Source organism: Eleutherodactylus coqui, chromosome 8 (genome assembly GCF_035609145.1).
Source record: "Eleutherodactylus coqui strain aEleCoq1 chromosome 8, aEleCoq1.hap1, whole genome shotgun sequence".
Lineage (NCBI taxonomy): Eukaryota > Metazoa > Chordata > Amphibia > Anura > Eleutherodactylidae > Eleutherodactylus > Eleutherodactylus coqui.
In genome coordinates this window covers 11084821-11096993 of record NC_089844.1, presented here as the reverse complement: position 1 = coordinate 11096993, position 12173 = coordinate 11084821, and the positions used below count along the sequence as shown (strand labels likewise).

Here is a 12173-nt window from a genome sequence, read left to right as displayed (position 1 = left end):
TGGTTCTGGTGCTGTATTCATGCTATGAGCTTGGTTCTGGTGCTGTATTCATGTTATGAGCTTGGTTCTGGTGCTGTATTCATGTTATGAGCATGGTTCTGGTGCTGTATTCATGTTCTGAGCTTGGTTCTGGTGCTGTATTTATGTTTGGACCTTGGTTGTCATGCTGTGTTTATTCACTGACCTGTTCTGGTGTGTGTACACTGCTACCTTGCTGCTTTCTGCACAAGCAAGATGCAGGCAGACTGTCTATCAGTGCAATATACAGTATGTTGTTTCTTATCTTATGATGGGGTAGAGGAGGCAAATAATCCCACACGAGGGGCCATAAAACCCACGTCCGTCACTGCCTGCTTCTAGCCTCTTTGGATCACGGCTGTACTGTATTTAATATTTACCTGTTACACAGATCTTATGAGTGAAGACTTGTATTAAAGTGAATTCTCAGAGCAGATTAATTAGAAAGTGTTCATTATGTTAAACAGATCTGGACAACGTGGAGGGAATCGCTGTGGACTGGATGGGAAATAACCTGTACTGGACTAATGATGGACACAAGAAAACTATCAACGTGGCTCGCCTGGAGAAAGCGTCACAGAGCAGGAAAACCCTCCTGGAAGGAGACATGTCGCACCCTCGGGGGATCGTGGTGGATCCGGGCAACGGGTAGGGCGCCGCCATTTACTGTTGTGTATCTCATTGACTTTGACTCGGCGGCTGATGGATCTGAATGCCTTCTAGAGGGAGCGCCATTCAGAGCGATCGCTGATAACACTTTGGCTTCAACATTTATGTCATTTGCTAAAGTTGTAGCAATTACCTGTCAGTTGCTTCATTAGACTCATTTACTTCCTGGCTATTTGGACAGATTTTATATTGAAACTGACGGTTTTTCCAAGAACTAAATGTGTCAAAATTTTGCCGGAATTAAAAATCGACAGATTTAATTTCCAATGGAAGTGGAAAATGAATGGCAAAAGTGTCTCCACTTAGTGTGATCCGTTTACTCATGGATTGAGTTAATTTATGGATGGAAATGTAATATCCTCATTAACTGGGATGTAAATGTCAGGATTTGTATTATTTTGTCTTCTAAATAGCAAGAACAGATTATTTCTATTCAGGACAGTGAAGTCCTCGATATTAATATCGTATATCAGGGATAAGCAAAGATTTCAGAGGGTTGTCTGAGTTATCCACCAAGCATCAAAAAAGGCAGGAAAAGGGTAAAAAGTAACAAAATAAGCCAAGTTATGCCTCCTGGTTTGGTTCCCCCCGGCACCGGCTCTGTCACGCCGCTCCTCTCCGCCAGGCGTTGTTTATATGCCATGCCTGTATACACACATAATCGCTCCAACCAATCACTGGGCTCAGAGGGCTTGGTCCAGAAACAGCTGAGAATTAGATTTTTGATATCACAATATATAATTTAAAAAATCCTAAAATCCTGCAGTTCTCACACTGACCACTAGGCCTAATAATAGTCAAGAACGTCCTGCTCTGTAGAGTAAACTTCTCAGCCTTCATCTCATTATTATCACAGGCAGGATTACACTGAGAGGTGACACCTACATATAGATAACACAGGATCCACCATTCACAATAGGTGATGTCACAGCTCATCTCTTCCCCTCCCATCACAGAACATGCCCATAACACCCACAGAAGTCAATAGGCTCCCTCCTGTCTATTCTATGAATGGCCCATGAAGCTGCTGTAAAGCATATCTCTAAATACTGTTTATTGCAGCTCAGACGTAGTCATATACAGACAACAGAATAAAAGAATCAGAAAATAATAAAACAGATTAGAAAATGGAAAATGTGTGACTACCTGGTTCTAATTAGTTAAAAAAAAAAATAGGTGATACATTTCACACGGGTCTTATTATGATTTCCCAGATGCACGAAGCGCCTAAGGCATGAAGAGGTGCATATCGCAGGAGCATCTCCACAGGCCAACACAGACCTGGCCCCACCTGATGAACATGGCTGGTATAATGTAGCCAGCTTCTGGGTCCAGGGTGGCCATGCCCCCTCCCAACAAGCTCTGCCAACCACTTATAAAAGTGGGGAGCATGGCGCAACAAAATGTGGGTTTTGTATGCCAGAAGTCTGGCATAAACTCCCTTGCCGATGTCCCCCGTGTTCTTCTTCTTCTACCCCCCCCCCCCCATCCCCGGGACGGTCGTATGGCCTTATAATAACTTCTTAGATAAAAAACGATAAATCAGATGTAATCTCCGCTGTCCTGGATATTGCTGTCTATTTGAGTGGCTATCAGCAACCGCTGGGACAATAATTAGAGAAACTATGAAGAAAAGGGAGTTCAAAAAATATCTTCTGCAGTTTCCACGTGTTCAGTGGGAAAGTCTTGGAGTGAGTAGCGCTAACGCTAATCATTGGATAGGTGCGGTTTAGGCGGGGACACCCATATATAACCTGACTATTGGGATCACTGACACAGTGTATTCCAGCTAATTGGTGGAGTCATTCTAAGGCTGGGTTCCCATGGGTCGGATTCCCGATGGAAATCCCGCGGTTTGGCCGCAGCGAAAAAGCGCAAGATTTCCGCCGGGAGAACCGCTGCTTCAAAACCCGCGGCGGTTTTGAAGCCACCCGGCCGCTCGCTCTTCCGCTGCGGCCGGCGCTCCAATAGACATGCTGCCGTCGACAAATTCATGAATGGGTGAGTGCTGCCTCTGATTGGCTCAGCGCAGGGACCAATCAGGGGCAGCTCTCAGCTGTCAATCAGAGGCAGCACTCACTCACTCATTCATGAATTCATGAATGGGTGTGAGTGAGAGCTGCCTCTGATTGGTGAGGGCTGTGACCAATCAGAGGCAGCTCATTCAGCAGGCAGGGATTTTAAATCCCCGGCTGCTGAATACTACTCACAGCTGTTCAGAGCAGTTCAGGAGGACTGCCGCCGGCCGTGCTGAACTCCGTCTGCCGGGACCAGGTGAGTATATATATTTTTTTTGTTTTTACACATTTCTGGATGAATTTCTGGGAAGGGCTTATATTTTTAAGCCCTTCCCGAAAATTCATCGTGAGATCGCCCGCAGCCCATTGCTTTCAATGGAGCCGGCTGTATTGCCGGCTCCATTGAATTCAATAGGCTAACATCGTTCTTCTCTGCCACAGCTGTTACAGCTGGGGCAGAGGAGAACGATCTTTATGCTGACATATTTTTTATTTTTACACATTTTAGGATGATTTTCAGGTAAGGGCTTATATATTTAAGCCCTTCCCGACAATTCATCCCGCGCTCGCCAGCAGCCCATTGCTTTCAATGGAGCCGGCTGTATTGCCGGCTCCATTGAATTCAATGGTCAGTGCTCGTTTAATTGAGACGAGTACCGCGTGGTGCTCATCTCGAGTAATGAGCATCTCGAGCACCCTAATACTCGAACGAGCATCAAGCTCCGACGAGTATGCTCGCTCATCCCTAATTGTTATCCTTCTGATTAAAGAAGAGCCGTTCTGCTAATCAGATCTCCGCTCAATGCCAAGTGCCTCATTGTAAGGGCTTACACCGGCAGATCCGTATTTCGGCCGTGTAAATAGTCTGCGTTTTTATGTGCACAAAGATATCTCCAGAGATGCTCTCGTTGTTTGCGCTGCCCATTCGCTTCAGTGGCCAATTGTACGGAGCCGCAGAATAAAGTTATCGGCATTTTTGTCGCAGTGTGTTTACCGTAAAAACAAGATCCCCCGTGCAGAGATGGCAAAATTACTTTTCATCTTCATCTCACTGCAGTTTTTTAAAGTTCTTCATTACATTAGATAGAAGAAATGAACCCAAAATGTAAAAAAAGATGAAATATTAGAAGGCCAGTAGTAGGAATACGTAACACAAATGTGCAAGGTATAGAATATATGGTAATTGGTGATGAGAGCGGCGCCGGATACGGCCTTTTTTTTTGCTCATGTTATTTATTTGAATCTAAGGGGAAAAGCAAAGTGTGAAGTCAACGAGAAGGAGACGAGGCAGCTTATTATAAATAATGGGCTGAAACCTCGTGCGCGGCCGCGTCCACCCGGGCGGCTTGTACATTGTGTCACCGCTTACGTGGAGTTCAGGTAGAGCCAAGACTTACAATCTGATCCTGATCTTCGCACAAATCCCAAAGCGTTTATCTGCGTTCTTGGCTGTAAATGTGATGACATCAGACGCTGTAAGCAATATGGAGCAGCGAGGAGCAAATCGCAGACTTGTCAGAAGAGCGATGAGAGTTCAGCGCTGCTCAGTGTGAACGAGCCTGGAGCCAATCACTGCTGCGCACGGTTCACCCGCTTCGTGTTTATTACATTTGTGATACATTTGTTACTTTTTATGATGAAGAGAAAACAAAATATTCTATGAAAAGCACAGAAATCTATTCAGGAAGCAAGTTATGCGAATTGGTGCAGATCTGAGACAATCCCGCGATCTGGTGGCGAGAGAAAAGGGGAAGGCCAGTCTGTGATGTTGTCACAACTCTCCGTTTAACCCCTTAGTGACACAGCTTTTTCTCGTTTTTCCATTTTTCTTTTTTCCTCCCCCCCTTTTAAAAAGTCCTGGAGGTCCCTTCCAACTCTACGATTCTATGACTCTATATTAAATGATACAATGTAACCCCTTAATAATGCAGCCCTTTTTTTTTCTCCATTTTCGTCCCCCCACCTTTTAAAGAATCGTAACTCCTTTATTTATCCGTTAACGTCACTGTATGAAGGCTCGTTTTTTGCAGGATGAGTTGTATATTCCAATAGTGCTATTTAATGTACCATATAATGTACTGAAAAACTTAAAAAAAATTCTTAGTGGAAAAAAAATTGGAAAAAATGGAATTCTGCCATCTTTTGGTGCGTCTTGTTCTTACGGCGCACAAACTGCAACAAAACAGGCGTGATATCTTTATTCTATTATTTTTTTTTTTTTTTATTATTATCTGCTGCCATCTTTTGTGCACAAAGGGTTTTTTAGTTTGCCGGCGACATAGTTGTGCGAGGGCTCATTTCTTGCTGGTTGTCCTGTGGTTTGCGTTGGGATGATTTGGGAATACATACGACTTTTTGATCGCTCTTTATTGGATTTTTTTCTTGGAGATAGGGTGACCAAAGAAGCATTTCTGGCGTCCCTTATTTTTTTTTCTGATGACGTTCATCTTGCGGGGTAAATAACGCATTACTTTGATAGATCAGACTTTTATGGATGCAGCGATACCAAATATGTATTTTTGTTTTATTATTTAGATTCCTTTAATATAAAAATGGCAAAAGGGGGTTTTAAACTTTTAGTACTTTGTTTTAATAATTAGTAAAAATGTATCCTACTTTTCTTCTTTTTTTAGTCCCCAGAGGGGACAGCAGCTTCCAATGCTTTGATTGCGATAGCATTACATCATACTGCAATTGGATAGGCATTCTATCAAGCCACCCCACGGGCATGGCATTACAAAATCATAACTGCTTAATTTATCCACAGGAATGGCTTGTAGGCATTCTGCCATGTTATCCCTGGGGCCTTCCACAAGGCACCCAGCTGCCATGACATCTGCATGGCTCCCTGCGATCTCATCATGGGGAGGTCCGTACGGGACCCTCGAACATTGTTGGGAATTTAGATGTCACTGTCAGAATTGACAGTGGAATTTAAATGGTTAACTGCTCCAATGAGCCGCATGGCTTTTCGGAGCTGTTGCCGCCAAGTGTCGTCTATAAGAAACAGCCGGCAGCTGCAATGTATGGAGGGAGATCACACTGTGATCTCCCTTCATACATGTCCTGCAGCTGCAGGAAGAAAAAGACAAGATAGGATGGTCACTACGCGGTTAAGGGACAATATTCTACCCTGAGCTCAGTGGGCGAGGGGGTATTTCACCTGTATTTGTGTTTTTCTGCCCTTACTCCAATCTACTAGTGCCAGGCCCCATTTTCTGCCATCCAAGATGGCCGATGCGATCTTCAGACTACTGAATCTCCACAGTGCATTGGTAGTGCTGGACTACCAATGCATTGTACCTGCTCTCTGATTGGCTAAAAATGCTCACATGATCAGCAATGGCCAATCAGAGAGCAGTGCACAGTGTGCATTGGGTAATTGGAAAATTGCTACAGTCGTCTTGGATGTCTGAAAACAGGGCCCAGAGCTGGCGGCTATGAAAAATTGCAAGTAAGATAACGCCCTTCTCCTGCTGTGTTCAGGGCAGAATGTGGTGCAAATTATAATACAGACTTCCACCAGTACATAAGTGGCATAGATTTGCATTTTGGGCTTGCTGACAGCCAATGAAATGCCAAACTTACTGATATTAATAGCAAGAATAAGATCACCAATCTCTCTAGTGTGTTCCTCTGTTAATTTCAATGTCAACTCTCTGTGCCCCAGTACTGGGAGCCACATTAGACACGGACCCTCGTCTTAACTAAAAGGAGCAGCAAAGGCTGATTTCCAATAGTTAAATATCCTAATAGGACTGCAAGGGTTTGCAGACACATTGGGACATATTTATTAGTGTTGAGCGAACTTCGGTTCATTCGGTTCGTGGAATTTCAGCAAAAAGTTTGGTTCAGTCAGAATTAGTTTGAACCAAACCAGAACTTCCCCGGTACCCCTAGAACTAGTACATAACACTATCTTAAAGTCATAAAAGTTAATCATCTTCTTCTTCTACTGCTCGTTCATAAATGTATGTGCTATATATACAAAGGTGGTTACTGTAAAGATAAAATCCTCACAAACACAAGGGCAGAGTTGAACCTGGCAGCAAAAAATTACAATTTTGGTGCAAGTGTCAAAATGATGGCTTTTATAATATTTCTGTCCTACCCCAAAAGGTTTTCCAAAAGTGTGTGGGACCCGGATTTAGTGGGTATGATTGCACATACAGCCAGTCACATCTAGTATAATCTATGCCAAAGACTAGTGTATATTACACCACACACTGACTGTAGCTCCTATCTGGGGGGTTGGAAATATGAGGTTCATGCCTCTGAAGACATTAGTCACTGGTAGATGAGTGTAGCCAAGGGGCCCTTATGCGGCACGACTGACAGCTCTACTGACTGTTGTTCCTGGGACTTTCACAAGAGTGATAGGATGTAAGCGGAGCAGCCAGGGATCACTTCAGCCATTCCTCCGGCCATCACTCTGGCCATCACTCCGGCCATCACTCCGGCCATCACTCTGGCCATCACTCCGGCCATCACTCCGGCCATCACCCTGGCCATTCCTCCAGCCATCACTCTGGCCATCACTCCGGCCATCACCCTGGCCGCTCCATTCATAGTAATTGGGCAGTTGCTCAGGGATTGAGCGGCTGCTGTTTACACGGACCGACAGGCGTTCTTTCAGTTCTGCTACGAACCAGGTTACTCTGACAGGTGAGTGATTTCTCCGGCGGCCACATGTACCCGGGACGACTATCGCCCAAATTTACTGTTTTAAGCAATACTTTGGGAACCGCCCACTATAATGGTACCTTTTTAGACTAGTGTGTGAAATGTTGGGGTAAGAAGATATGCCCCAATGTAACTGTTATTGCCATATGTAGTGAATAATGGAGAACGCAGCCAAGAGCGGCCTGTAAAGCCCAATCTCGCCGTTCTCACTAATTGCGCTTCAGTCATTGCCATAATTGTGTGCAAACAACTATAATGAACCAGCAAGAAAAGAAAAGCTAATTGTCCCTAACAAGTCATAGAAATGTTTAGGACGCTCATTGATTTATTGTGTTCCTCACCACTGATTGGAGAATATTGACCGAGGCATAAAAAGGTTGTCTGTATGGCTATTAGACAAGCGATGTGCAGATCAGAGTGATTGCTGATTGCCTGTAATGTAATGGAGGCCAATTCAGATTTATTGCAGTGCTTAGAGGCGAGTGCATGGAGATGGAGCGCTTCCCTCCTGTCACCGGCTTGTAGCAGAGCATCACCCATCCTTTATAGTATAATCAACATCTCCAAACACAAGGCAATAAGCAGCTAATTGCCCCTAGGATCCCACTCCAAGCCCCTACATATACATCATTTACCATATTTATGCCGGCAGGCTGCGCATCGATCATGCACCCAGTCTGAGGAACGCTCCCATTAAAAGTGCTCATGTAGCTCCTGCCAATAAGCCGCGGTGCGTATAATCTGCTGGATTGATCGCTGTTGATTATATAGATGGCAAACGAGGGGCCATGATTGACAGCTGGAAATTAGGTCAGGAGTCGGTGAGATATTGCTTATAAAAGTGTCAACCACATTGTGAGCGTTTTCTCCTGATGGGATAATGCGGATTTACCATCCATAAATCCTTCTCTTGGTAGTTTGCCTGTTGTGCGTAAAAAGGCGACGGTTCATGGAGGCCAAACTTCAGCCCTAAATCACTTGCCGTATACAATAATGTCAGCTTCCACCCTGAGCTGGCTGGATATATTACATAGGGGAGACGGGCTGGGAAAATTACAAATATATATATATAATTTCAGTCTATATAAGGCACTAGTTACAAGTTATTCTGCACAGATCTGCTCAACCATTATAGCTGAGTAACTATGGCATCCATCTGATACTCTAGAGGAGCCGTCTAACGAGAGGCTCGTCAGCCTGTCAGTCATCGGCTCCCATCCAATCAGCAAAGCGGACTTTTCTCTTAGAAGTGCCGATTGGCTTTCATTTCAATACTTCTTTTCAGCTGGAGACCCAACACAGTCTACAGCCCGGATAGAGGGAAATATTTGCTAAGCTAACAACCCTATAGGGATAAGAATAGGGATGATGAGTCTTCCGGATATTTATTGTAGGTTGAGTTTGTCCTCGTATTGACTATTTTGTACATTTTGTCCTAGAGCAGGACATATATATATAGTATTAACTACATGTGGTAATACTAGAGCATGACATATATAGTATTAAATAAATGTGGTAATAATAGAGCAGGACCTATACAGAGAATTAACTACATGTAGTAAAACTAGAGCAGGACATATATATAGTATTAACTACATGTGGAAATAATAGAGCAGAACCTAAATATAGTATTAACTACACGAGTGAATACTAGAGCAGGACCTATGTATAGTATTAACTACATGTGGGAATACTATAGCAGGACATATATATATATATATATATATATATATATATATATATATATATATATATATATATATATATATATATATATATATATATAGTATTAACTACATGTGGGAATACTAGAGCAGGACCTATATATAGTATTACCTACATGTGGGAATAATAAAGCAGGACATATATATATATATATATATATATATATATATATATATTTTATTATTAACTACTTGTGGGAATACTAGAGATAGTATTAACTACATGTGGTAATACTAGAGCAGGACCTATATATAATATTAACTACATGTGGTAATACTAGAGCAGGACCTATACGTAGTATTACCTACATGTGGTAATACTAGAGCAGGACCTATATATAGTATTGACTACATGTGGGAATACTACAACAGGACCTATACATAGTATTAACTACATGTGGGAATACTAGAGCAGGACCTATATATAGTATTAACTACATGTGGGAATACTAGAGCAGGACCTATATATAGTATTAACTACATGTGGTAATACTAGAGCAGGACCTATATATAGTATAAACTACATGTGGGAATACTAGAGCAGGACCTATAAATAGTATTAACTAGATGTGGTAATACTATAGCAGGACCTATATATAGTATTGACTACATGTGGGAATACTAGAGCAGGACCTATATATAGTATTAACTACATGTGGGAATACTACAGCAGGACCTATATATAGTATTGACTACATGTGGGAATACTAGAGCAGGACCTATATATAGTATTAACTACATGTGGTAATACTAGAGCAGGACCTATACATAGTATTAACTACATGTGGGAATACTAGAGCAGGACCTATATATAGTATTAACTACATGTGGGAATACTACAGCAGGACCTATATATATTATTAACTACATGTGGTAATACTAGAGCAGGACCTATATATAGTATTAACTACATGTGGGAATACTAGAGCAGGACCTATAAATAGTATTAACTGGATGTGGTAATACTAGAGCAGGACCTCTTTATAGTATTAACTACATGTGGTAATACTAGAGCAGGACCTATATATAGTATTAACTACATGTGGTAATACTAGAGCAGGACCTATATATAGTATTGACTACATGTGGGAATACTAGAGCAGGACCTATATATAGTATTAACTACATGTGGGAATACTATATCAGGACCCTGCTTCCCGCTATCTTTTTCCAAACTCACCTACTATAGCACAGAGTTTGAATACTCAGAGAAAGAAAAAAAACAGTCATGTGCAGCTATGCTCCATAGCGGCGAGTGTAGTTGTTTACAGCCTAGTGTTTTTGCCATCAAATTGCCACAATGGACCAGTCATGTTGGGTTGAGTCAAGGTAGAAGATAACCTTTGCCCATAAGTCCTATTAAGATACATGCATGTCATTGAGAAGGGTTGCCTTCCTCTCTATAAGCCAGAATGGAGAGCAATGCTCATCCTGGTGGACTGGAGGCATCCATGCATTATCACATGGTCATCTGAATGGTTACCATGTAATATGACATTTCCTGGTTGGCCATGGCTTTACTTGGCAAACCATTTGTTTTTTGTTGGTGCTGGAAGTCAGAGAAGCAGAGAGCAGCTGAACGCTGGTGGCAGATTCAAACTTAAAGGGGTTGTTCCTGAAAAGAGGTGTCCGCTCCACAGTCCGCACACATACCTTTGGGGGTGACAGCGAGGAGCCTGGGAAGTCTATAAAACTCCCTGAGCCCCCCTATAAATAAATGTTGGATTATTTACGGTGATTTTACGATGTATTTTTGGCATACTTGCAGTAAAGGGGGCCCTGGTTAAAGGACCGGGGGGGGGGGGGGGGGCGGGGCTGGCTCTAGTGAAGCTGGGAATTGGGTTGGGTTAGGTGCTTTGGGGGTGGGGCTTTTGTATGACGTGATTGGTGGGGCGGGAACTAGCAAGATGATTGAGCTGAAGCTGTGCTGCATTGTTGTTTGCCGAGGTGTTTCAGTCGCCCAATAGAACACTAAATGTATGAATTTGGCGGGCGCAATTGTGGCTCCTTCAATCAAACTATCTTTCACACCGGACTGCTTGCTTCTGCAGCCGGACGTCTCCACACATGACCACTACGTTTACTGGAATCTTTGATTTGTGAGTCTTCCCATTGACAAGGAATACATTCCCCCTTCCTGTGTAGAATCTTATGGCTGCCCAAGTATTCCATAGCTGATAAATCCTCCTTACAAACCCCATTCATTACAAATACATTTATTCTCCCTTCTGCACACATTTTTCTGTCACTATGGTACGTAGGTTCCGCACAAGCGATTTCCTCATCCAAGCCTCGCCCCAAATCCCCACCCACCGATCGCATCATAGAAAACCCCGCCCCGAAAGCTCCTAACCCGCCCCAATTCCCAGCTTCAGTAAAGTCAGCCTCGCCCCTTGCAGGTCCTCCAACCGCTGTCCCCTATACTGCAAGCATGCCGTATTTTTAAGTGCTTACTTGTAAATATACAAATTGCAGAACTCGGGAAGGGGGGGGGGTTGTATCTGCTTAGACTAAATAGGTAGTGAGTTCACTTAGTACATAGCGATTGTCTAATATGTCAAAAGGGGTCTTCATCTAAAACTAAATGGGGCACATGTATCACTGGTGTTGGGGCAGTGAAAGGTATGGGTTTTTGGTGCAAATCAATTTTGACAAATTTGCTATTGATGTGAGCCGAAAGAACAGATATTTGGCCTCCCATTTCACTTTTCAAAAGTGTTTAGAACAAGAAGGCGTGGCTTGAGTGGAGGGGGGGGGGGGGTCAGTAGATGCGTTTATGACATGCAACTTTTAAAAATGTCACACAATTTGTCCCAATCTCCGTATCCTCTCTTGGCCTGTGTCTTTGGTTGCACTAATTTGCTTGTCCTTTGATAACGCCGGCGCACATCATGCAGTTCTCAGTCTGAATCTAATCTGGTTGTGGCAGAGAATTTGTATAATAACAGTGGGGCAGATTTACTAATTCCGCCTAACAGTTACAGAGCGCAAACGTACGCAGACAACCTTAAAATGTGCCAGCGGCTCATGTGGAATAATAAGTCAGGCTCATCTGTAGACA

At 43.1% G+C, this 12173-nt stretch overlaps 1 protein-coding gene across 1 annotated transcript in view; it reads left to right on the top strand.

Moving 5' to 3' along the window:
- LRP1B (LDL receptor related protein 1B) overlaps positions 1–12173 on the top strand; it is a 1872788-nt gene that overhangs the window by 914884 nt on the left and 945731 nt on the right. Inside the window, exon 12 of the mRNA XM_066577770.1 lies at positions 486–666. Within this exon, the coding sequence (XP_066433867.1) occupies positions 486–666 (181 nt within the window). The remainder of the gene's footprint in view (positions 1–485; positions 667–12173) is intronic.